The sequence below is a fragment of the Trichomycterus rosablanca genome, chromosome 25, assembly GCF_030014385.1.
Source record: "Trichomycterus rosablanca isolate fTriRos1 chromosome 25, fTriRos1.hap1, whole genome shotgun sequence".
NCBI lineage: Eukaryota > Metazoa > Chordata > Actinopteri > Siluriformes > Trichomycteridae > Trichomycterus > Trichomycterus rosablanca.
Genome location: NC_086012.1, coordinates 3,052,984 through 3,080,000, shown reverse-complemented (window position 1 = coordinate 3,080,000; position 27,017 = coordinate 3,052,984). Strand labels below are relative to the sequence as shown.

Sequence of the window (27,017 nt, the reverse complement as noted above, 5' to 3'; positions counted from 1 at the left end):
CAAAATCTAATTCCTTTCTGCCCCTGTTTTTGGACTCTTCAGCGCAGAGCTCCTGGGGTCTAAAGCTCCTCCAGCAGCTCTTTTTCCAAACAGTGTTTAATAGGATATTAAGAAGTGAAAGCCAGTCCAAAGAAAATAGTCAGTGTGGTTATTAGAGCCAGCTGTGGAGTTCTTATCTGATCAGTCTATTTGAGTTAGACAGCAGGTTCTGGTTCGGGTATCAATCCCTTACGTACTTGTCAGCCTGTCCACCTACTCCTTTGCATATTTCCTTTCCTTAGTTCCTTCCTTCTAACTTACCCAGCATTCCTCTCTCTAAGTCACTTCTCGCTCACTTTGCAGTTCCGATGATAAAGACAGAACCAGCTGACGACTACGAGACCCGGATGCCCATGCGCTCGAGTCTCTACTACGGCCAGCAAAGACCGCCGGCCGTGATGCCTTTGGATGAAGTCGAGCCCTGCTTGGTGGCTGGCTATGCCCCCTGCCAACCTCGTCCTGCCCCCATCCATTGCTCCTCGCCCGGCTCCAGCCCAAAGCTCCATGATCTGTCACCCGTACCCTTCAATAAGTGCCTGAGCAACAGCCCTACCAATTCCACCATGCATGGAGGCATGCCGGTATCCATTCAGGATCCACCGACACACACAGGCCTGGCCATGCCGAGCTCCCCCGAGTCTACAACCCTGACCATGCCGCACCCACAGGGCAGTCCACATCTCGGCAGTCCTTCCTACCACACTTTGTACCCCAGCAGTAGTCCCTCGTCTTCGCCCGCCTCCCAACCCTCTACGCCCGGTGCGACAGCCGAAAGCCCGTATCTGCCCGGCTTTGGATCCGCCCAGACTATCGGAAGTCCGACCGCAATGCTGGCAGAGGAACATGCCTCACCCGAAATGCCTGTCACCATCAAACAAGAACCACAGGAGCTTGACCAGATGTACCTGGATGATGGTAGGTTACTGTCTAATATCTAATATCTTGGCAAGTTGCCACTGGAATGCAAACTATTTCTGATCGTAAAAAGTTGCTGTGCACTATTTATTAGCCACCCCGTATACTGGTCACTCAAAGAAGTCGCTCATCATAGGACCACCAGGATAATTGTATTGTTAGAATGAGTTATGATAAACTGGTTTAATGGGACATTCAATGATTAGTAGGTAAAAAAAGGAATTTAAACTGGTTTAGCCTTGGGTCCGTCTACATTTTTATTAGCTTAAAGAAATTTTAATTCTTCTGTCTTGAAAACACATTCATAGCCTACGTTTTCTGATTTTGGAGAGCCAGAGAGGCTTGGTCTTCCCTCTCTGGTCTGGATCGTTAGCCTTGTGGGTTCTTTCAGTGTAAATCTAACCCCAATTTGTGCATCTTTGTGCATCAAAATACCAAATTTTCAGTGGTTTATGTTTAAATGACAGCACTGTCCCTTAATAAAATTCCTAAATATCCTCACAACAATGGATTTTTTGTTGACTACAAGTGCACAAGTGCACCAATTCCCATAGTGAATCATATTAAGCGCTACTGTTTATTTAAGCCCCACCAGTTACAGGTGGATAGACGTGTGTGTGTGTGTATGTGTGTGTCTGCGTAGATATGGGAGTCTCAAATACACCCGTTAATGCGACACCTGTAAATTAGCGCGGTGGGATTTCAAACAATCTGTCCAAACACATCGGGTCAGAGGTCCGGCTGGGAGTGGCCGAGCGAAAAACCACGGCACACGTGTCCCCGGCCCCGACTGTTGACACAAGCCCTAATGAAGGAAGCAAAACAATGGGCAGGGGGTTTCCTGAGGTCCTAATGTTTCTTTCCAGAATTGGATTTGTGGGCCTTTGTTTTGGCTTGGCCTCCCCGCCGAGGCTTGCAACGCTGAGATGGCGTCATCAAGGGAGTCTAGGGGAAACCTGGGTGCCCCCTGGCACCGTGCCCGCCGACTGTCAGGACTGTCAGGGGACCGTCGGGTGTTTGGCCCAGAGATCTCCTGTTATTTGTATAGTAATTACCAAGGATCTTTGCCCCACTGGTCACCTCTGGCTACTGACTCTGAAAGGTAAATGGTGCAGAAATAACAAATATGAAGCAGATGTGAACGTATGGACAGCGCTCTTTACTTCAGGGTAGCCTAGGAGTGAGCAAACTGGTATGGTTTACTGTAATAAAGAAAATCTGAAAGAGTTTACTGGTTAATGTGTAAACTGTGGTAATGTTGACGCTTTAAACAGGAGCACGCCTACATGATTTACAAAACAGGGTGAACGTTTATTTGACATATATGGGCGTTCGTATTGACGTCGTATGGATTTGTACTTGGCTAAATGATTACAACCCCAATTCCTTGGCCTTCTAATTCTTAGTCAGTTATTATGATTGGCTATTGCTCATACTTTGTGTACCTATAAGTAAAGCTAGTTTGACTCCAACCACTAAAATGTGTTGCCAGTAAACCAGTAAAAGTAAACTAAACTACAAATAAAAGACCAGAAACTGAAAGAATTTATCCAAATGGTCAGATAATATCCACAAGCCATTAAGATTGTAATCCATTACAGACCATTTTTGGGAGATTCTCGGATTACTTGGATCTGACTGTACAGACCGATTAAGTTGTGTATACACCGATCAGCCATAACATTAAAACCACCTCCTTGTTTCTACACTCACTGACCATTTTATCAGCTCCACTTACCATATAGAAGCACTTTGTAGTTCTACTGACTGTAGTCCATCTGTTTCTCTGCATGCTTTTTTTAACCTGCTTTCACCCTGTTCTTCAATGGTCAGGACCACCACAGGACCAGACAGAGCAGGTATTATTTAGGTGGGGGATCATTCTCAGCACTGCAGTGACACTGACATGGTGGTGGTGTGTTAGTGTGTGTTGTGCTGGTATGAGTGGATAAGACACAGCAGCGCTGCTGGAGTTTTTAAACACTGTGTCCACTCAATGTCCACTCTATTAGACACTCCTACCTAGTTGGTCCACCTTGTAGATGTAAAGTCAGAGACGATCGCTCATCTATTGCTGCTGTTTGAGTCGTTCATCTTCTAGACCTTCATGAGTGGTCACAGCACGCTACCCACGGGGCGCTGTTGGCTGGATATTTTTGTTTGGTGGGCTATTGTCAGTCCAGCAGTAACAGTAAGGTGTTTAAAAACTCCATCAGTGCTGCTGTGTCTTATCCACTCATACCAGCACAACACACACTAACACACCACCATGTCAGTGTCACTGCAGTGCTGAGAATGATCCACCACCTAAATAATACATGCTCTGTGGTGGTCCTGTGGGGGTCCTGACCATTGAAGAACAGGGTGAAAGAGGGCTAACAAAGCATGCAGAGAAACAGATGGACTACAGTCAGTAATTGTAGAACTACAAAGTGCTTTTATATGATAAGTGGAGCTGATAAAATGGACAGTGAGTGTAGAAACAAGGAGGTGGTTTTAATGTTATGCCTGATCAGTGTATGTTTTAGAGATGGATGGATGGATGGATGGATGGATGGATGGATGGATGGATGGATGGATGGATGGATGGATGGATGGATAGATAGATAGATAGATAGATAGATAGATAGATAGATAGATAGATAGATAGATAGATAGATAGATAGATAGATACTTGATTGATCCCGAAGGAAATTAAAATTAGAGCAGTAATATTCTTCACAACACACCTATAAAAGAACCCAAATTAAAAATCCCGGGACTCCTGTGACACACATACGTCCCTTTCTAGTTCGTCTATGACTAAATCCAGCAGCGGTCGTAGGGTAACTTCACCGCAGCTAACGCAAACCGTGCTGTTTCATCGGTCAGAGCGAAAGCAGTGAAAGGAAGGTTGAGGCGGCTGTCGTGCTTCAGAGAGGATGTTGCATGTGTGGGTGGGGGGTATTAAGGGGCTGAGCAGAAATCGAGTTAGAACGTAGCTTTCACTAAATCTGTCATCTCCGCGTCCCGAGATCATACATAAACAGCATGAGCAGCATGAGCCGAGGTCATCCGTCTGTCATCGGCCTCAGTGATGACTTAGAAGGTGGTCAGATGTGACGATCTGAAGTCGTGTCAATTCACGCCGGCATTTTTCAACAGAGCTTTTATTCTTTATGTGACAGGAACCCTTTGTTTGGGTCGCTGGTTGAAGCCCCACCACTGCCAGGTTGCCACTGTTGGGCCCTTGAGCAAGGCCCTAACCCTCAATTGCTTAGACAATATAATGTCATAGTACTGTAAGTCGATTCGGATAAAAGCGTCTCCTAAATGCCGAAGATGTAAGTGTAGGAAATGAAAGATATTTGATATGGAGTTTAACTCCATCTCACAGCAACTCAGTAATTCCAAATGACATATTTATTCATGTTGTGAACTACAGTGGGATTAACCGAATAGAGCTGAAACACAAGCCGTGTTCAGGCGCTATGAAAGCTCATTATTGGATCACTTTACCTGCGCGGCACCTCGTCTCAGCGTGAAAGTATTCTGAATTTCCTCTTTCCGAGCGTAACCTCGTTTTCTGCGTTTCTCCCCGTAACCTCGTCTTTACGACCGACGCATTCGGCCTGCGATTACACTCGCATTAGGCGCGCCGTAGGGATGCGTATCGATCGGCGTGGGGGCCTCCAGATCGCGTCTCGCTTGATCGGGGCCATCAGCTCGTGCACTCTAATGCCTGAATGAGCGTCTGTGGTCGGCCGCTGGAGTCCCGGTAAGTGTGCGGTGGTAACAGCATCCTCCGAAGGAATCCGGCTCCCTGTCAGACGAGCCGAGAAGTGAAATAAACACACGGACGCACTCTGAAACCCCCCTTTTTTACTCGTAAGAAATGACTCAAGCTCTCAACAGCTGGTTACTGCACCAGGCAGGAGCTTGGTTTGAAACTGCCCACCTCTCAGCACCTCTGTCCTGTTGCTAAATACTATAAGGGTCTATTGCAGAGTGCAGGGTTCCTGAGTGATGCTGATATTAAACCCAGAGATCCATTCATTCATTTTTGTCATTTGTTTACACAGCACACAGGAGTAATTTTCTGGCTGTGTGTCAAACTACATGGTGTGTAACTATACCAGTGGTAGTATTTGTGCAGGGATTTGACCAAACTGCAAGCCTTGCAAATATTGGTTGCATTTGTAAATGGAAATCCCATGAGGCCCTGCTTCAGCGTGAAGTAAGGATCAACATAAACAGAATTCTCCACGTAAACACTGAAGGATGGCAGCACCGGTGCCAGCCGTATAGCACAGGGATCGTTTTTCACTGCTACTTGAAATTAAAACCACATTTTTTTATTATTTTTTTATTTTTCTCATTTTTCTTGCTGTGTCTAGCACTTGTGTAATGCAGCCTGCGGTCTGTAAACTGGGCGACGTCCAAAAGTTGAGCCATTCCCTGCTGCATTTGCTGGTTTTGATACATATGGCACCGTGAGGAAAACTGCATGTGACATCAGGACATCTTGAACGCTTGAAAACAGAAGCACGGTCTCCATTTTTCTTTTATTAATTGACTAATAAAATGCTGGCTGCCAGGCCAAAATGCCGTCCTCGCCAAAGGGGACGAGAGTGACATCATTAGGCTCATGTGTGCTCGTCAGTATAAGATAAAAGCTACTCGATAATTAAGACCTAAATTAAAATAAAAGCTCGAGTAGTGGGAAGCTTCAAACCAAATGTCTAACAAAACGCTGAATCAAATTCTCAGTGGTTTAGGTTTAAATGACAGCTCTGTCCCCTAAATAAAATTCCTAAATATTTAACGACGATAGATGTTTGTAGCATCAAGGTCCAAGCTTATTGTCTACCACAAGTGCACCAGTTCCCAAAGTGAATCAATTTAAGCGCTACTGTTTACGAGCGCTACTGGCTGAATACTGGCATTTATACTAAATACCAAGACGAATAAGAATCAAAATCAGAATCTTTATTTTATTATTTTTCTATTTATTTATGCATTTTTCTCCCGACTTATTGTAGTCAATTAGTCTTCCACTGCTGGTGGATCCCTGATTGTAGTCGAGGTGGGTATATTGCTGCTCACCCCTCCTCCGACCCGCGTGCAGCCCTTAGCGGAACCCTTTTTCACCCATGCATTCTGCACAGGCGCCTCTCTATCTGCAAACCAGGGTCTTTACACGGCGTTTGAAGACCCCACTCACATAGTCCGTTCATCATATATATATATATATATATATATATATAAATTAAAAAAGTCACTGGACGAAATTTGATCACATAAAACCCAGGAAACAAAGAAACAGACCACCAATCACAGTTGAGAGTTATTCGTAATACGGGGCTTCATTTATTTAGGACATTTGGTCTAGTTCTGAAAATCAGAGCTCAGTTTTATTATTTCTTGAGTGTTTTCAGATGCTAATTAGGGTTCATCATAAAGCATCAAAAACTTGTGAGCGAGGGCCGCTCAGGTGGCGCAGCGGTAAAAAGAAACGCGCTGCAACCAGGGCTGGATTCTGAGAACGTGGTATCGAATCCAGCCTTGCTTTACCGGTTCGAAGCTGAGTGGCTATATGAGCAACGATTGGCCGGTTGCTCATATGGGGGGTGGGACAAAGAACCGGATGTGGGTCTCTCTCTGTCAGAATGCGATTGCGTTCTCTGCCGGCTGATTGGAGGCGCTTACACAGAGATGGGAGAGGGTGCCCTTAGGGTGTGTCTCTCCGCATGCAACGCTAGGTGGCGCCAAACTCGTCAATGTGTGGGTGGCAAAAATGCATCTGGCTGCTGCTCGTGTTTCGGAGGGGATACGGGTTAGCTTCAATCACCTCCGTCAGGGCAGGGTTCGGCATAGACAGAGAGGAAGCACGATGCTAATTGAACAATTGGATGCGCTAAAAAGGGGAGAAAAAGGGGTAAAAAAAAAAACTAAAAAAACTAAAAAAACTTGTGAGCGATACTAATTGATGAAACAGATTCCCACATCTGCGCCTCTAAACGCACGACTCGCTCTGATACGGATCCTTGTTTTCTTTCATGCTGAATTAACACCATAAATCCTCGGACCGAACCTCAAATGGGACAACGTTGTCCTTTTATGAGCTCTATTTCTCTCCGCGCCTCATCTAACACCACATTCCGGACGTCTCTCAACTCTTTCTCTTAGAGCAGCTTGAGGGGGGTCTTAAATTTCAGAGGATCCCTCGACCCTTCATTTCTCCGGCTCCCCGATCTTGCGGCTTCCCTCATGGAAACTCTGACGTGACTGGCGCTGGCGGCCGGCCCAGAGCGGCAGGACTCGGCTCAAACCTCTAATGATGATTGAGAGCTCGCCCGGGCCGTCCTGAAAATCGCTGAGTCGCTAACATCCAGGCAGAGGGGTCGAGCTGTGCATTAAAGAGGTGGAGGTCACGGACGTTTTGGGAAAAGCAAGGGGCGAGAGCATCTACCGGGACGTTGAGACGGGGCCTGAGGCTGGGATCTCGGCTTTTACTGTGCTCAACTTTGACCTTCGTGGTTTGGTTTGGAGAGGGTGGAGCTAATCGAACAGGAGTTGGGGGGTTCTTTTGGTTAAGTGCAGCGGGACTTTATCGACAGGTAAAAGACTGGGGCGTTGGTTGTCTTCATTATTTATGACCAAAAGGACTCAAAGTTCTTTATTGTAATCAATGTTGCCTTGATTTTAGATCACGAACCTGGAAGATAAATGAACGTCGGCTGTTGGGAACTGGTCATTATTGGAGTACTGGAGTCTCTGAGGGTTTAGTGGTCGGTTCGATGGCTGCGAGGGCACCTAGACCGTCAGTCTGTAGCATCAGTTACGGTCACTGGAAACATGAAAATCTAAATCCAATGAACATACAACCCCAATAGTGGCTTGATTTAAACGTCTTCTGGTTTTGTCATTAGCGAGCTAAAGAAATGACATTCGCATAAACACAGACCGCAGTTTTATGAGCTGATTCATTTCTGGTGCAGTTACGTCGGTGTCTGAGGAAAGAAATGAAACATCGATGCTGTATCAAAGCCTTCGTACAGGAAGACGCCACGATCAATTTGGAAACCATGGTCCAGAAGATCAGATGTCACTGGAGGTGCTCATGGTTCTGAGATGAAGTTCCAGGCTTTGCAGACTAAACTATCGAAGCCTTCGTACAGAGCGTTCAACAGGAAGATCAATTTGAAAGCAATGGTCCAGAAGATCAGAAGTCATTGAAAAAAAATTTCCAGGCTCCTCAGACAAAACTATTTTGATAAGCAAAAGTATGTGGACCCTACTCAAGTGTTCCAGCCACAAATCACATCCAGTTTTGTGGAAAAGGTTTAACTCCACACAGAAAGGGGAATCGAACCCAAGACCTTCTTGCTGTAAGGTGTGAGGCGACAGTACCACCCCGGCTCTGTCACTGCATACACGCTGAAGTCATGGTAGTGAAATCAAACCAGTGCGTAACAAGTCTAAACAATCTGACCTTTTTAGCACGTCCAATTTGTACCCAATGCTTCCTCTCTACTGGTGCTGACCCCCAGCCCGATTGAGGAGAGCGAACTGACACGCCCCCTCCGACACGTGAGCAGTAGCCGAGTGCATCTTTTCACCTGCATGAGACGAGTTCATATGCGGATCAGCCTTGTGCACATGTGGCAGAGACACACCCTGATCAACGCATTATTCCTCGACCAGCCAGCAGAGGTCGTAATTGCATCAGTTATGAGGTTCCTATCCAGCTCCCTCCCTGTATGAACAACAGCCACTCGTCGTTCATGTGGCCGCCCAGCCCAGCCGGATGGCAGAGCTTTGAAATCCCAGCTCTGGTGTGCTAGCGTGTTTTACCACTGCGCCACCTAAACGGCCAGCAATCTGACTTTTTTACATCAGATGAGGAAACCTAGATGATCAGAAGATCAGAATTTTCCTAATAAACAAGCGTGTCCTAGAGTTTTTGCCAGGCAGTTCTCAGAATAACGTTTGCCAGGATCGACTTGGAGACCTGGATGGATTTCTGAAGCGTTTAATCCACCCAGGCCGCACGATTAAGAAGAAACGTTGAAAACGTTGTGAAACACACGGCCGCCGGAGTATCCGACGGTAGCTCCCGTTCCCGCTGCAGGCGGACGCGGTGGGAGTCGTTTCAGGGCCGGCGTACGAGGCATGTGTCTTGTGTTTATGTGGTGAGGGTTTGTGGGTTGGTTCTCTGCTCTGCATTCTGGGAGTTGTGGCTTGGAACAAGTTTGGCCCGAGTTGGGTACAATGCCTCTGAGCTTTGCTCGTTTCCACAGTCCGGAGATGATAAATGCATCCTGTTGATCGGTCAAACTGGGATTTTGGAGGTGGGGGAGACCTATTTCTTTAGCGTTTGCCAGTAAAAACAGAACAGTTCCACTTAATTTATGTGTTTTTGTGTGAGTTGCTCGGGATGTTTACTGTGGAAATAATATTAGAACAGTTTTTGAGACTGGCAGCTCCAGGATCATTGGCATTCTTGGTGAAGATGGGTGAAATAGGTTCTGGAGGAAAATGTCTTTGGGATTGATCACCTCAATAAATCCTAATAAACCTGATAGAAATCTAACCTTTTATCAAATGTTTATTTTTCTGTTTTTTAATTCACCTGACACTGTTAAGTGTTCATATATGACTATTTCTGTCACTACAGTATAAATGTAAGGTGACTAATGGGCCAAATTCCCATAGAATTCTTTAAATGAAGAACCTTTATTGTAAGAAGTTATTTGGGTGTGGTCAGTAAGTTCTAAAAACACGTTTGCACTCTTTGCTGGTGTTAAGCTCATGGTCAGCCAAGCCAACAGGCTAGTTTTAGTTGCTAGCCAGTCTCAGCTGATCAGTGAAACCAGGGTTCGGATTACAGGGGGGGCTGGGGGCGGGGCTGGGGGCGGGTCTGACCCCCCCTAATTAATACTTGTACCCTGGAAAGAGGTAAAAACAATAGGGCAGGGAGAGTCAGGGAGAGAGGGGGTCTTTAGTTAACTAAACTGTATTGTCAGGTACAACTTGTCCCAAAACACATCCCAAACTATTAATGGTAACTAGTGAGGTACACTGATGAGGCATAACATTATGACCACCTACCTAATATTGTGTTGGTCCCCCTTTTGCTGCCAAAACAGCCCTGACCCGTCGAGGCATGGACTCCACTAGACCCCTGAAGGTGTGCTGTGGTATCTGGGAGCAGATCCTTTAACTCCTGTAAGTTGTGAGGTGGGGCCTCCATGGATCGGACTTGTTTGTCCAGCTCGATTGGATTGAGACTGAGAATTTGGAGGCTAAGTGAACACCTCAAACTTCTTCTTGTGCTCCTGAAACCGTTGCTGAAGCATTTTAGCTTTGTGGCAGGGAGCATCATAATGTTATGTCTGGTCGGTGTATCTTAAACTGGGTTAAAGTCATTAATTTTGTTTTGTTTTTTTGATGTCCCTCCTCCTCCTTTATTCAAAACTCACAGAAAAAGGAAGATATAGAGTCATAATTTAAATGCTCTGTCATCACTGGCAGAGTCGTTTTTTTTGAAGCAGTCTTTGTACTGTATGATTTTAATCTACTGATGTTTATAAATGTAAAAGAACGATCCTCATCCAGAGCAGAAGAAGTTTTGATGATTCAATTTACTGCTTTTTCTTCACTTCGAGGTTTTTCAGCCAGAATAAGAGTTAGAGCTCTTGGCTGTGAGTTGGCGAGACGTACAGAACAGACGAGACAGATAAACACACAAATCGCTGAATTAGACAGGCAGGCTGAGAGGAAAAAGTGAGGACGAGGAGGGGATCTGAAATTTTGGCTTCTAAAACGTTCTTACAATGAGTGTGTTTCCATTTCTCTATTGTAATGTGAACATAAACAGAAGAAAACGGTTTTAACTCGTTATATTTTATTCATTCATATAGTGTGAGTGAGTGAGTGAGTGAGTGAGTGAGCAAGAGAATGAGTGTGTGAGTGAGGTAGAGCGTGAGTGAGCAAGCGAATAAGTGAGCGAGTGAGTGAAGGAGTGAGTGAGTAAATAAGTGAGTGAGAGAGTGAATGAACGAGTGAGTGAGTGAATAAGTGTGTGAATGAGCGAATGTGTGTGAGTGAATAAGTAAGCAAACGAGTGAGTGAATAAGTGAGCGAGCAAGTGAAAGAGTAAGAGGGTGAGTGAGTGTGGGAGTGAGCGAGTGAATGAGTGAGCGAGTGTGTGAATGAGTGAGTGAGCAAATGTGTGTGAGTGAATGTGTGTGTGAATGAGTGAGTGAATACGTGAGTGAGTGTGTGAATGAGTGAGTGAGTGTGTGAATGAGTGAGTGAATAAGTGAGTTAGTGTGTGAATGAGTGAGTGAATAAGTGAGTGAGTGTGTGAGTGAGTGAATAAGTGAGTGAGTGTGTGAGTGAGTGAATAAGTGAGTGAGTGTGTGAATGAGTGAGTGAATAAGTGAGTGTGTGAATGAGTGAGTGAATACGTGAGTGTGTGTGAATGAGTGACTGAATAAGTGAGTGTGTGAATGAGAGTGAATAAGTGAGTGTGTGAATGAGTGAGTGAATAAGTGAGTGAGTGTGTGAGTGAGGGAATAAGTGAGTGAGTGTGTGAGTGAGTGAATAAGTGAGTGAGTGTGTGAATGAGTGAGTGAATAAGTGAGTGTGTGAATGAGTGAGTGAATACGTGAGTGTGTGTGAATGAGAGTGAATAAGTGAGTGTGAATGAGTGAGTGAATAAGTGAGTGTGTGAATGAGTGAGTGAATACGTGAGTGTGTGTGAATGAGTGACTGAATAAGTGAGTGTGTGAATGAGAGTGAATAAGTGAGTGTGTGAATGAGTGAGTGAATAAGTGAGTGTGTGAATGAGTGAGTGAATACGTGAGTGTGTGTGAATGAGTGACTGAATAAGTGAGTGAGTGTGTGAATGAGTGACTGAATAAGTGTGTGAATGAGTGAGTGAATAAGTGAGTGTGTGAATGAGTGAGTGAATAAGTGAGTGAATAAGTGAGTGTGTGAATGAGTGAGTGAATACGTGAGTGAGTGTGTGAGTGAGTGAATAAGTGAGTGAGTGTGTGAGTGAGTGAATAAGTGAGTGAGTGTGTGAATGAGAGTGAAAAAGTGAGTGTGTGAATGAGTGAGTGAATACGTGAGTGTGTGTGAATGAGTGACTGAATAAGTGAGTGTGTAAATGAGAGTGAATAAGTGAGTGTGTGAATGAGTGAGTGAATAAGTGAGTGTGTGAATGAGTGAGTGAATACGTGAGTGAGTGTGTGAATGAGTGAGTGAATAAGTGAGTGAGTGTGTGAATGAGTGACTGAATAAGTGAGTGTGTGAATGAGTGAGTGAATACGTGAGTGTGTGTGAATGAGTGACTGAATAAGTGAGTGAGTGTGTGAATGAGTGAGTGAATAAGTGAGTGAGTGTGTGAATGAGTGACTGAATAAGTGAGTGAGTGTGAATGAGTGACTGAATAAGTGAGTGTGTGAATGAGTGAGTGAATACGTGAGTGAGTGTGTGAGTGAGTGAATAAGTGAGTGAGTGTGTGATTGAGTGAGTGAGCAAATGTGTGAGTGAGTCAGTGAAGGAGTGAGTGAGTAAATAAGTGAGTTAGCGAGTGAAAGAGTGAGTGAATGAATAAACGAACGAGTGAGTGAATAAGTGAGCGAGTGAGTCAATAAATAAGTGAGCGAGCGATTGAATAAGGGAGTGAGTGAGCGAGTGAATTAGTTAGTGAACGAGTGAGTGTGTAAGGGAGTGAGTGAGCAAGCGACTGAGCGAGTGAATGAGTGAGTGAATAAGTGAGTGAGCAAGCGAGTGAGCGAGTGAAAGAGTAAGTGAACGAGTGAGTGTGTAAGGGAGTGAGTGAGTATGTAAGTAAGTGAAAGAGTGAGTGAATAAGTGAGCGAGCAACTGAAAGAGTGAGTGAGTGAGCGAGTGAATTAGTTAGTGAACGAGTGAGTGTGTAAGGGAGTGAGTGAGCAAGCGACTGAGCGAGTGAATGAGTGAGTGAATAAGTGAGTGAGCAAGCGAGTGAGCGAGCGAAAGAGTAAGTGAACGAGTGAGTGTGTAAGGGAGTGAGTGAGTATGTAAGTAAGTGAAAGAGTGAGTGAATAAGTGAGCGAGCGACTGAAAGAGTGAGTGAGTGAGCGAGTGAGTGAGTGAATCTACAATAACCTAAAAACTGTAAATGAAAACCCACCTAAGCAACGTGATCGTCAGAAACACATTGGAGCACACCGTGTGCTACCGACTCCATTAAACTGTCGAATCCTGAACCCCTCAAACGAAGGGAAGTACGAACACAGTTGTTTTTCTCGCTCTGTGGCGGAGGGGGGCGAGCACACCTTCGCTTCAGCGGCTCCTAACTGCACCAGTTTAATGTACGTATTCTGGGCCGCTCATGAATCAGACGGGTCTCAAATCCCCGTCGGGCCGTACGCTCATAAACGTGTCGGCCGCACATGTGTTCGACTTCTGTTCATTTTCACTTACGTAACCTATAACTCAGCGATGTGAATGACTTCAGTGCTCCATCATTTCTGCTGTTACTATACCGTATAAAGGGGGGGGGGGGGGGGTAATTATGGAGGGGGTAAAACATCAGGAAGAATTTAACTTGTGTGATTTACACCATCGTGCTCTTGCTGTAAGTGTTTCACTGAGCTTGTGGAGGAAAAATAGATTGGAGTGGACGTGGAAATGTAGACGCACCATCAGATTCAGAATTATTGGCGCCGCCCTTTTGGTAAAGATGTGTAAATACGGTAAATTTCTGTTCCAAGAAAAAAGGTAATTAACATATATAAATATACGTATGAGGAACAATTTAGACATAGCCGTGTGATATTCACAGTGGTTGAAAAGTCGCCAGCTTTCTGTCAAGAGCACAGAGGAACACTGTATACATCCTGTATTCCTCTATCGCTCATCCCGGTGCCTCATCCAGACATTTGGTATTGCTTTTGGAGCATGGAGGTGTCTCCCAATCCAGCTTTCTCTCTTTTGTGTCTGTGGAGTTCCCAATCACACCAGTGGCTCAGCTTTAACTCAAACCTGATCTCAATGGTGGTGGGATACATTATAAGACCCCCCAAATGCTTACTCCACTTAGACACCCCAAAATTATCTGGTGATCTCTGTACATAGACACATTTTATGCTACACTCCTGAGAAGAAGGCATGTCTAAATTCTAAGATACCTCAAAATGCTGCCTTATTTCTAAGCGATACGTTTTACCCAAGCATGTGTGTGTATGTGTGTGTGTGTGTGTGTGTGTGTGTGTGTGTGTGTGTGGAGGAGCTGGAGAAGATGCTCAGTGGGCCCAGGTGGGTTATGATGGTCGTCCCATGACTGATGAGAATTTCAGAGGGTCCAGATGATAGAGGCATTTAAAACATCCCTGAAAAGACATTAATGGAACAGCAGAGTGGAAAAGCCGGTCCATGAGCGAGAGCAATCCAGGAATCCAGGAACACCAGCAGACAGGCCTGAAATATTCCAACCATCTCAACATCCTTAATCTAGATCTAGAGCATCAGTGGTTTTTGGTCTTTATTTAACCTGAGTGGCAAAGCTTACCCAGATATCACCAGTGGACCTGTATTGACCCAGTGTCTGTGGATCCACCACGACCCTGTCCAGGACAAAAACATCTCATACTTTTACTCAATCATCTACTCACTCATCAAAATCTCAGCGTCAGCCCAGTATAGGCTTAACCAGTCAAGATCTGTGTGGGTTTGTATGGAATTGTGCCAATGGTGACGTGTTTTTGGGCATCATGGGCAGTGAAGGAAGGGAAAACACATGTTAAACTCATAAGTTTGCCTATCTTTCACTGCCCATACTCCAGAGACTGAGTGTAGAGACCCATGACACTCCAAACAGGTCTGAACTCGGCCTATACAGGGTCTTGAGAATTTGTTAGTAGGCACGTCAGCGTTGGCCTTCTTACTTATATTACCAACAGGATTTCCCAGACACTCACACCTCACAATTTGGCATCAGCCCTGAATAAGCTTACACGTTTTTGGGCATTATGGGCAAAGAAGGATAAGCCAACACATGTTAAACTCATAAGGGCCCCAGTAAGGCCGTCTTAATAAGATGGTTTTGTCCTGAACAGGGTCGTGGTGGGTCTAGCCAACACTGGGTCAATACAGGTCCAGTAATGATATCTGTACACACATGTACTGTATGCCCATCCTTCATTACCCCTAATGCCTAAAAACATGTCAGCATTGGCACAATTCAAACAAAACCCACAGGTGTGAGTTTTACCAGCTTTCCCACCATGAAACCCAGCCACATCTATATTTGTGTCTAAAAAAGAAACACACTGCAGCTCTAAATTTATCAGCACCCCGTTTCTAATGTCATGACCCAAACGGCCACGCAGAAGAGGTCACAGATTCTGATCAGATTCAGACGCTGGCGGGACAGAAGGCTCGGTCAGATTATTAAAACTTCAAAATGGACAGAGACCAATAAATCCCAGGCTGACGTGATGCTTGGACCCGGACAGCGCGGCGTATGTTTTTTATATAGGGGAGAGAAAAGGCCGACTCCAAAGCCGACGTCGGGACTGACAGGCAGCAGGTGATTTAAAGAGGCAGAGGACAGATTGTGATGTCATAAATCCCGTTAAACGCAGGTGTACGCCAAAATCCTCGCTCGTTCTGTTTGATATGATTGTTTCAATATGATCCCGTATCTGAACGCGATACGACCGTCCGCTTTTCGTAGCGAGGATTTCCAGATCGCATCCGTCAAACACTCGGGTCGTCCGACAGCCGCCGCGGTTTGGCCGTGAAGGAAGAAACGTAGACGGTTTTAATCACGGACAGATTTTACACCGGTCGAGGCTTTACGATGATCGAGGCTTTATCGATGTTACATTTTAATAATAGAGTCGGAACATCTGTGCTGGCTCAGGTTCAGTTCCTGTGTCTGGTGAAGTCAAAAGTTTACAAATATTTATTCAGACCTGTACACTATATGGTCAAAAGTATGTGGACACCTGACTATACATTTGTTTGGCATCTTGTTTAAAGTAATGGACAAGATACAACAGCCTAAACTCTTCAGATTTTAAGGTTTATGTGTTTACTGGGGTAGAGATCAGGGCCATGAAGTTCCTGAGCCTTGGAATTTTAATGATGGGACTTTTGAACATGTGTTAGGACAAAAATGTATCGTTTTATTAGCAAATAAAATTGGCTTGTATTTATTTAAGGTAAACATGAGTGGGATTTCAGTTTTCATTTCAAATTTCATATTCTATCTGCCAGTATAATTATAAAAATATTTTTCAATAGCAATAGATGCGCCTGTTTTCTTCCACCTTCCAAAAATCACCCCTAGAGATTGGTACACTGTGTACTAAAATTAAATGAACAAAAAAAACATAAGCATAACAGAGCTAGCTTAACATCACAGGAGTACTAGAGTATTACAAGGTGGCTCTATTAAATAAACAAGAGGGGATCGTAATTAAAAAAACAAAAAAAACAGGTACTTTACGTGGCGTTCCAAGTTTGCTAGCAACATGTTTAGCACCGTGTGGGCACATGTGTGCAGGGAGGCAAATTGTGAACCATTTCTGCACAGCACTGATTAGGGCACAAGAGAACGAGCCTAACTATGTAAACACCCCATGTACCCACCCTGGGGGACGCCGGCAGGCACATACACCCCGTCCTCCCGGGGGACAGTCAGGAAGTGATTGCAGGAGAAGAGGAAGGTGAGCGTGATAGAGAGGGGCACGCCGAGGCTCGGCGGATCAAAGAGAAACGGGTACATCTCAAACCCAGCCAATCTAAACAGGGTGGTGTTGTTAGATCGGCCGGCTAATTTCGTCCACCCTGAACCGCCTCTTCGGTTCTCCTGCCCTCTGAGGTGGAGAGTCGCGCTCACGCTGTGTTCGGTGAAGGCGTTTGTTTTCCTTTCTTTTTTGTCCGTGTCGGGCAGACTCAGGGTCTCCCAGGGGTCCTTTCTCACCTTGGCAACAGTTATGCATGCTAGAGGGAGCGCCGAGCGCTGTTTTCTCAGGCTCGTGCCCCAGCACTGGGCTTTAAATCAGGTTGAACGCTAAAGCTAGTTGCTCAAGGTGAAGATCAGTGTAGCTGAGCGTGGTTTGTGCTGCCTCCGGCTTTAATCGACCTCCTAGTTTTCTCAAAGCTGAACTTCTTTAGTCCTGGAGGAACTTACAGGACCCTGACTAGTCCGGTTTAATCTTGTATTATGTTTATTTACATGCTTTTGCCTCAGCGTTAGCCTATAAACAGATGATCTTACATTCTCCACAAATATTTATCAACAATTTATGCTTTGATTAATGACTGTACATCATCAAGGTCAGCAAAGCACCACCGCCTTTTCACATATAAATATTATTATGAATTATTATGAAGTCCTATATTTGCTTTTTGACACATATAATGAGACCCTTGTTGTCCAGAATGTTCCAATATTTATGTATTTATTTACTACAATAGATTACTGTGTGGATTATGGCTCTTATGGTGGTTCGGTGAAGTCCTAGAGTCTTAGAATTCATTCATTCATTTTCTTATTCGCTTATCCAATTAGGGTCGCAGTGGGGTGGGGGGGAGGGGGCTACTGGAGCCTATCCCAGCTTTTCAATGGGCGCAAGGCACACAGTAACACCCTGGATGGGACGCCAGTCCATCGCAGGCCAGACACACCAGTTCAATTTAGTGTCTCCAATTAGCCTGACTGCATGTTTTTGGACTGTGGGGAAGAAACCGGAGCTCCCGGAGGAAACCCACACAGACAGGGGGAGAACATGCAAACTCCACAGAGAAACAACCCGGACCTGGGCCTTCTTGCTGTGAGGCAACAGTGCCGGTCTTAGAATTATCCAGGCATTTAATTAATAGGTTTTTCTCTCACTTTTGCGTTTACATTTGGTAACACAACAGGCAGTTAATGAGTTCCCTTTGTGTAATATCACATTTTGTTAAATAGAAGTGCTTCAGTGACACAGTGGATGAAGACCAGACTGAAAACGCTCCGTTTTTCAGTACATTTCTCTCAGCGGGGCGACAGGCGGTGTGTGAAAGGTTTCAGCAGCTGCTGCCGGTGGCTTTCGAATACCAGAGTTTATTCAAACCCATTTTAAAACAAACTCTTCCTCCGTTTCTCTCAGGCTCGGAGCTGAACGCTTCCACATGGTCAGCACAGGCTTCCACATAACCAGAGATTTGCCCAACCGTCCACAGATTTCCGTCTATAGTGGGGTTTTTTTTTTTTTTTGGACTAATGACCGGTCCAGTGGAATTTATTCCCTCAGCGTTTGGACTCGGGACTCAGTCTTAACCCCTGTGTTGTCTTTTGTTCAGGGTTAAGCAGAAATTGGCTCGCTAGCTCCCTGGCTGGCTGGGCTCAGCGCGTGGGAGGCTGTGAATAGCCCATTAGCGTTTGGGCTGAAAGCGAGAGCAGATTTGATATTGTGGGGAAACAATAGGTAATATGTAGCAGGAAATTCAATTGCCCTTCTCCTACAGCATCAAATTCAGAGTTAAGCTTCCTTTGCCAAATCAATTTCACGGGCGGTTTAAACAAGGTTAAAGCATTTCTGTGAAAGCTGCCCTATTGAACATATACAGTTTCAGAGCAGGGAGGTGTCGTCTCACGCAGGTGCTGAATTTTAGCTGATATACAGAGTTTTCTTACTGAAGCAATAATTTGCCACAGGGTTTGTAACAAGAATCACAAAAAGTAGAGTATTTTACATTCATTTACATAAATTTATACTTATTTCTTCTGATCCAGACCAAGAGACTTCAGAAACAGCACCTTGCTACAGTGACTGGGCTTGAACCAGTAACCTTCTGATTACTAGTCCAGAACCTTTAATGCTAAGCTACCACTGTTATTTTTTTTCTATAAATAATTTCTGCTAAAAATAGCACTAAGCTGCATGAGAAGGTCCAAGCTGCTGTTTAATACTGTTCATTTAACTACTGTATTATTGAATAAATGATTTTTAACATTATAATTATACCTACTTTATTGTAATAATAGAGAATAAAACAATTATGAACTAAAGTATGTAAATAAAATAAAGTAGCAAAACTATTATTATATAGCACATGACCAACTAACTGATTGTCAATCAAGTGGCAAGAAAACATCAGAATTATGCTTAAACACGTAGGTGAACGTCCAACATAGAAAAAGAAATATAGAAATACATGCATTTGGGCGGCACGGTGGCTACGTGGGTAGCACTGTCACCTCACAGCAAGAAGAGCCTGGGTTTGATCCTCAGGTGGGGCAGTCCTGGGCCTTTATGTGCAGAGTTTGCATGTTCTCCCTGTGTCTGTGTGGGTTTCCACAGTCCAAAAACATGCAGCCAGTTTAATTGGAGACTGAATTGCCTAATAGGTGAATGGGTGTGTGTATGTGTGTTTGTGTGTGTGTGTCTGCCCTGCTATGGACTGGCGCCCCGTCCAGGGTGTTACTGTGTGCCTTGCTCCCATTGAAAAGCTGGGATAGGCTCCAGCACCCCCCGTGACCCTGACTGGATAAGCGATTAAGAAAGTGAGCGAGTGAAATACATGCATTTGCTGTGTTTTAAACATACTGTCAGTTCTATTTGCTGCTCACTTAAAAACATGAGTGGACGTTTTGGCAACTGGACTGACGGCTATCGAGGCCGACAACGGATTGTTACCGATGTCTGCATTAGCATAATGCTAACTGAAGTCGCCAACCTGCGTGTTCACTGTTCGTGATTTCACTCTAAATCATTCTTACTCCTGCTATTGAGATTTTCTGATATCCTTTCTGCGACCACGTTTTCTTTCCACACGCTAAAAGAAATAAATTCAAGTCAGTTTTGATGAGATCAGCGCTGCTGTTTCCTGAGACTGACGATTCTGTAGCCAACAAGAAAAAGAAATCAGCCCGAGCGTTTTATTCGAGCGTATCGAGTGCAGAACGTGGTGTTTCAGGAGGAACTTTTCCTGTTTTGCAGCAGAACTTTCTGGTTTCCTCATAAAGATCAGTGATCCAGAGCTGCGCCCACATTTTGGCGTCTCCAGCAGCGATTCCATAAACCTCAGCACCTCACGTTCTGTTACCGTGCTGTATGGGATGAGAGGGTTCGGACGAGCTAACAGGACGGCAGCATTAATGCTAACGCGGCGTCGACCATCATTCATCACTTTGTACTCTAAACACTGGTTATGGATCCTCTCATGGCGTGTGATCTATCACTCTCACTGTAAAGTAAAGTAGTGAGATGGTTCGGAGAGTCGGCGTCGCTGCTCAACTCATCAGACTTGATTTAAAAAGCTGATGCCGAATTAGTTTCCCCCTCACGCTCATCAGTACAGTATCGGGTTGCGTCAGAGGGGTCGCCCGGGCGTGATGTTGTCCAGACCGCAGCCTTTCTCATCTCTCTTCTTTCGGGGATCCTCGTCTCCTCAATACAAACTGTATTTTCAGGACCATAATGATCCTACAGCATTGTCATCAAGGTGACACAGAGTCTGTCTGAAAAGCTAGTGAGCTGCCTTGCTGCCTACTGCCTACCTGGCCTGGGCAGCTGCCTCAAAGGAAAGCAAACTCATAAGGCAGATTATTTAGACACACTACTTTACATCACCACAGTTTTTGGTTACTAAGCTAACACAGTTAGCCTCAGGCCATTCAAACCTATCCCAGGCCTATCCCAGCTTTTCAATGGGCACAAGGCACACAGTAACACCCTGGACGGACCGCCAATCCATCGCAGGGCAGACGCACATACACACACACATTCACCTATAGGGCAATTTATGTCTCCAATTAACCTGACTGCATGTTTTTTGGACTGTGGGAGGAAACCGGAGCTCCCGGAGGAAACCCACGCAGACACGGGGAGAACGTGCAAACTCCACACCGAAAGGACCGTCACCGTAGGGTGACATAAATAGGCACTAATTCCCACATGCAGACTGCTAAATCCTATCAAAAGCCTTCCAGTGGAGGTAGAGCCTGTTACAGCTGCAAAGAGAAGCCCAACTCTATTGTAGCATTATAAAGCCCATGGTTTGGAATGGGATGTCCAACAAACTTATGATGTGGTGTCCAGATACTTTTGGCCACACAGTGTAGCTTGTGGAATCATTATATGTGTTTGATTTTTCATAATCAATCAATCAGCTGAGTGATGAATTATCAGTAAAAGAAAGCGTCAGGTCCTAGCGATCAGTGGGGACAGTGGTAGCCAGTGGGTAGATCTTTGGTGACTTGAATAGGAGGTTGTGGGTTTGAATCCCAGTTCTACCTAGCAGCCAAGTTGTGAATTTGGAAAAAGGGAACGAAGCCGGAATTCCAGCACGGTGTATTTTTAGCCCTGCACACGTCAGGTACCAGCTGCTGTTCCCTGCATGGGGAGGAAGATTAGAAAATGACATGGATAGGGCCACACCTAAAGGAAAAATGGACGGGAGGGGCTGGTACATGTGTGTGTGTGTGTGTGTGTGTGTTTCTGTGTGTGTGAGTGTGTGTGTGTGCTGGCACTGACAGAATCACAGACTCGGGCACTGCAGGGACGGTGCACGTTTTAATAAAGCAAACCTTCTGTGTGCTGCCACACTCAGAGATGCTCAATCTGTAGCCAAAAGTTTGTGGACACTCGAGCGTCACATCCACATGCGGCTGATTAGGAGGCAGTTTGGAACACTATAGTCACTACTGCAAAGGAAAGTTCGACTCTATTTTAGCATTATAAGCCCAAAGTTTGTATGGGATGTCCAACAAACTCTCCAAACTTTCTTGCTCCAGAGTCCAGTGCTGGTGTTCTTTACACCACTGTGCTTGGTAAGGCTGCTTAGGGGGCAGTTTGGAGCACTATAGTCACTGTTGCATGTTTTGAAAGCCACTGTCTTGTTTGGACACTGAAGCAAGAGCGCAGGGTCAGTCGTTTTGATGGTGCACTGTACGGGTCCAACAGTGGCTGCTTAGAAGAGCCACGATTTGAATTCTGATACCCTCGACTATCTGATCGATAGTCCAGAGCCCTGACCACTGAGGTCCTAGGTTTGGTGGAATTTAAGCCTGGATTTATAGGTTTTGTTTATTAGATGATCCTCAAACCCTATTCACTGACTGTATTTACCTCTCAGTGAATTTACCTCAGCCATTTGTCCTGTAGATCAGCGGTCTCCAACCTCTTTTGAACCACGGACCGGTTTCATATAAGATATAATTTCACGGACCGACAGGGGCGGGGGGGATTTAAAGTAGAATAACTGTACTAATCACAAATTAGCTTTTTTTGCTGCAACGAGACACTGCTCCCACCTAGGGGTGATTGGAGACAATAACGCCCTCAAAAAAGTGTTTTCATCACTGATGTAGCGTTCTCTAATTATTTATTCTCTCTGTGCGGCCCGGTAATAAATGACTCACAGAACGGTACCAGTCCACGCCCCGGTGGTTGGGGACCACTGCTCTAGATGCAATCAGTTCTTTTTTTTTTTTTTTTATAAATGTAGGAATCGGAATGTTCTTTCCTATAAACTCAAAATAAACAAGCTGGCAGGTACACATATATTAGCAGAGCCCTATAATTAGCCGTGTACGTAGCTTTGAGGTTTAACAGTTTACAACATCCTGTTTCGGTGGCTTTTTGAATGCCAGCGGGTTGATTAGAGGTCTCTGGACGCCTTCGCTCACATAAATCTCTCACTCGTTTTTTTTCTTTGCTGTTTTTTTGACACCGTGCTTGTTTGCAGCAGTGGAAAAGTTGATGGCTTGGAAATGGAAAGTATTAGTTGATAAAGCAGAATAGCGCAGTGTTGTGGTTGCAGTGTAGGTGTGAATATTTCAGAGAAGACCCGACTGTTACCGCGACTGACTAGAATGAGAAGGAAGCGGCTGCTCTGCTTTTGCAAGAAAAAAGAAAGTCTTTGTTTTGAGTGGGGTTTTTTTTCTTTCTCTGCACTTAGTGCGATACCCAAGGCTTCGTTTTAAATAAATACAGACACATTAAAGTTTAATCTTGTAATTGTACCCTCGGTTTGTGGTTCTGCTTTGTGTGTGTTTTGGGAGAGCTACACCAGATTGGCATGTAAATGCCTGTTTTGCTCGGAGCAGCGGCGGGCACAAACAGTCGGCAGCGTTGGCTTAGTTTGCACTTTTCCGCTGGGACTCCCCGATGTAGAGAGACGGGTTTTAAAGCCTGGGTATTAGTGTGAGAGTGTGTACAGACGACTCTACAAATATTGGCACCCTCTGCACCCTCTGTGAAGATCCTTCTGTGGCTAAAATATCAGATATCAGATATTTATCCCAATAATAATTGTAGGTATACACTGATCAGCCATAACATTAAAACCACCTCCTTGTTTCTACACTCACTGTCCATTTTATCAGCTCCACTTACCATATAGAAGCACTTTGAAGTTCTACAATTACTGACTGTAGTCCATCTGTTCCTCTACATATTTTTAACCTGCTTTTATGCTGTTCTTCAATGGTCAGGACCCCCACAGGACCACCACAGAGTAGGTATTATTTAGGTGGTGGATCATTCTCAGCACTGCAGTGACACTGACATGGTGGTGGTGTGTTAGTGTGTGTTGTGCTGGTATGAGTGGATCAGACACAGCAGCACTGCTGGAGTGTTCACTCACTGTCCACTCTGTTAGACACTCCTACCTAGTTGGTCCACCTTGTAGATGTAAAGTCAGAGACGATCTCTCATCTATTGCTGCTGTTTGAGTCAGTCATCTTCTAGACCTTCATCAGTGGTCACAGGACGCTGCCCATCTGAAACTTTTCAATTTGGGATGGCAAATGGCAGGAGCTTCATTCTGTCCTCATCACACTGTTGTGTGTAGCTCTTCATATCATCGTCCCACCCTCCTGGAACCCGACTATGGAACAGGTTTTCATTTATAATCTCATGGTACTTTATAGAGTCCCTGATCCAAGTTCCCTGGAGAGATAAACAAGCCCTGCAGCTTCTACAATACTTAATCCAAAGTGATTTACAGTAATGTGACAGTATATAGTCTGAGCAATTGAGGGTTAAGGGCCTTGCTCAAGGGCCCAACAGCAGAGACCTGGCAGTGGTGGGGCTTGAACCAGTGACCTTCTGATTACTAGTCCAGTACCTTAACTGCTAGGCTTCCCAGGTCATCTGACCATAGATCCTAGTTACAATTCCAATAAAATCTAGCAAACTCTAGGTGACTAAGTTTAGCCTAGTGGTTAATGCACTGGACTAGCAATCAAAAGGTTGCTGGTTTAAGCCTCACCACTGCAACGAGGCACTTAAACAATATACTGTCACAGTATTGTAAGTCACTTACCATGCTTTTTAACTGTTGGTGCCAAGGTGCCAGGAGTTGACGGTCATTTGACATTTGAAGACCAATTTGGGTTTTCTTCCTGAGCTTGGCAAAGAGACCACTGTTCCATGTCATTTCCATAACATACAATAACATGTCTCTTAAAAGTGTATCTCAGATTCTAACCCACTTTTTCTCTTTGCTCTCTGTGTTCTTGTCTCCACAGTAAACGAGATCATCAGGAACGACCTGTCCTGTGCTTCCTCTCACGCTCACTCGTAGGTCGCCGTCAAGACGCCTGACGAAAGAAGGGACCAAGATGTCTTCCCTCAGAAGCCTTCCTCTGCCGGACAATCATTTCTAGCATATAAAGCTGACAAATCAAAAGACTCGAGGACGTTTGACGTCACATGAAAGGCCTTAAATTTGACGGTGTAAACAAAAGCACCACCAGAGACGTTTTGGTTGGTTGTCTTGAAGTTGCTCTTGCCTTAAAGTTTTAGAACTGCTCTTCAGTGGACCAAGATCTTACAAAGACTTTTTTCTTTTTAATGTGTGTGTGTGTGTGTGTGTGTGCTGACCTTCAGGACAAAAGCCATCAGAATGGTGTGTAGTAGCTTAAATGTTCTGATTTGTTCATCACGAGGGACAGATTCTGCAGTGCCTTGCTGCCATCATAAACTGGGATGCAATTCTGTTATTATTATTAATATTAATATTATTATTTGCTTCTTTTTATAAATTTTTATTTTGGGTTCGTTTACAGTAAATATGAATGGCTGGAATGTGTAGATGCGTGTGGAGAAGTGTGAATAATGTAGACCTGTTTTTTTACATTATATAAGCATATTGAAGTCATGTCAGTAGATCTTTGTATAAAAGTGTGTGTTTAATATGCTGTATATATCTGCCTTAGCGAACCTTCATCATTCCTTGTGTAGTGCATGGTCTGTCAGTGAAATTGGACCACCTCTACCTCCCTGATGCCCTCGTACCCCTGCACTATCGATGGAAACCAGTGGTTATGTTGCTTTGACCAAGAATCACAGGATTCTAGATTTAAAAAAAACTGCACTTCTAGCCCAGACTGTGGTCACCAAACCTTGGTCCTGGAGGTTAAAGCTTTGTTCTAGAGTTTGTACCTAGTCAGTGTGTCTACTAGCATCTCAAAATACAATGGCATAAAGTCTTATGCTACACATCATGATGCAAAGTTAAATCTATTACATACTATTACATTCATACAGTCCTAAATCCCTATGAAGCTACACAAATTAGGTCTAGGTCATTAAATTAGTGCCATGTTATGTCTTATATGGGGTCTGTATTCAAGTCGAGTACATGTTAGGTGCTGAATATGTTTCAAGTACCCATATGGTGCCCAGGTCAAGTCCTGACTTGGGTTCATGCACTAAGGTCAAATGCCAGTTTAAGTCCTGAATATGTTTCAAGTACCCATATGGTGCCCAGGTCAGGTCCTGACATGGGTCCATGTACTAAGTTTAATGCCAATTTAAGTCCTGAATGGCATTTCTGTACTCGCTTTATGGCTAAATCAAATGCTAAATGGATATTTAAGTCAAAGCCAAGTCTGGTCCACAGTCCATATGACACTCTTTTCTATCAAACACATCTTATTTGGGGTCTTTGTATTCAAGTTGAGTACACATTAAGTCCTGAATATGTTTCAAGTACCCATATGGTGCCCAGGTCAGGTCCTGACTTGGCTCCACATACTAAGTTTAATGCCAATTTAAGTCCTGAATGGCATTTCTGTACTTGCTTTATGGCTGGTCCACAGTCCATATCAAACACGTCTTGGCTGAATTGGAGATCGACTGGATCTCATGTATCGTTTCATACTGCACATCTCCAGCGACAGGGTTCGTGACCACTCCAAGGAAACAGTACATGCAAACAAGCTTTAATTGAACCATTTCCACTCTCATTTCTCTGTTGGGAGGCCTGTACCTAATTTTGCTCTTGAGGCTTTCTGCCAAGGACACAATACAAACTGGACTAGAACGATATAGCAAAGCCTTGTGTACGTTATTAAGCATAAAGCAATATGTGTCATCGTAATTGGGGGTTAATGCAGGGTCAGAGACAAAGACCAGCAATAAATGATGCCACAACACCAAAGGATTTTATTATAAATGAAGGATTGGACAATCAGCATCTTGGCTTTTTTAGTTCTGCTGATTTCAGTCCTGGGATTCCCACACTGTTAATCCTGGACTGGATTTAATGACCATTGGTCTAGAAACCAAAACCAAAAATCCTCTCGAATGTTCACTTCTCTTCTATTGCTGAGTGAAGCATCTTCGTAACGCATGCACTTAGTATCAATATTCAACATTTTGTTCATTGTGGTGACATGAATACTTTCCTGCTTTTCTTCCTGTTGTATATGAACGCATGATCACGTCTAAGAGACCTTGTCCCTGTGCCTTATTCCACTAATCTGTTCAACCGAATGATTGTATTCTTTATTTTCCTTTAATCCAGGCACACTGTGGATTATCTTGTATCTTCTCTAATATGAAATATTTATAGAAGTCTTAAGGGTATTTTATGTATACAGTATGCTTTCTGCTAAATAAATAACAATTATTTAAAATAGGTTTCTGACCCAGTGGCATTTGTATCTGAATTTCTGTATTTCTAATTATTTAATTATCCAGCGCAAACTTTAAAAAAACATACCAGTTTATATCAGTCGTAGTTAAAGTCTGCACACACTTTCGTAAGTAGAAGCTGATGGAACATGGATGAGAGTG

At 44.3% G+C, this 27,017-nt stretch overlaps 1 protein-coding gene across 1 annotated transcript in view; it reads left to right on the top strand.

The window, feature by feature from the left end:
* LOC134302567 (nuclear factor of activated T-cells, cytoplasmic 1-like) overlaps window positions 1-24,652 on the top strand; it is a 75,493-nt gene extending 50,841 nt beyond the window's left edge. Inside the window, exons 9-10 of the mRNA XM_062987709.1 lie at window positions 343-954; window positions 24,464-24,652. Coding sequence (XP_062843779.1) covers window positions 343-954; window positions 24,464-24,519 — 668 coding nt within the window. The 3' untranslated portion in view covers window positions 24,520-24,652. The remainder of the gene's footprint in view (window positions 1-342; window positions 955-24,463) is intronic.
* Window positions 24,653-27,017: the final 2,365 nt, after the last annotated feature.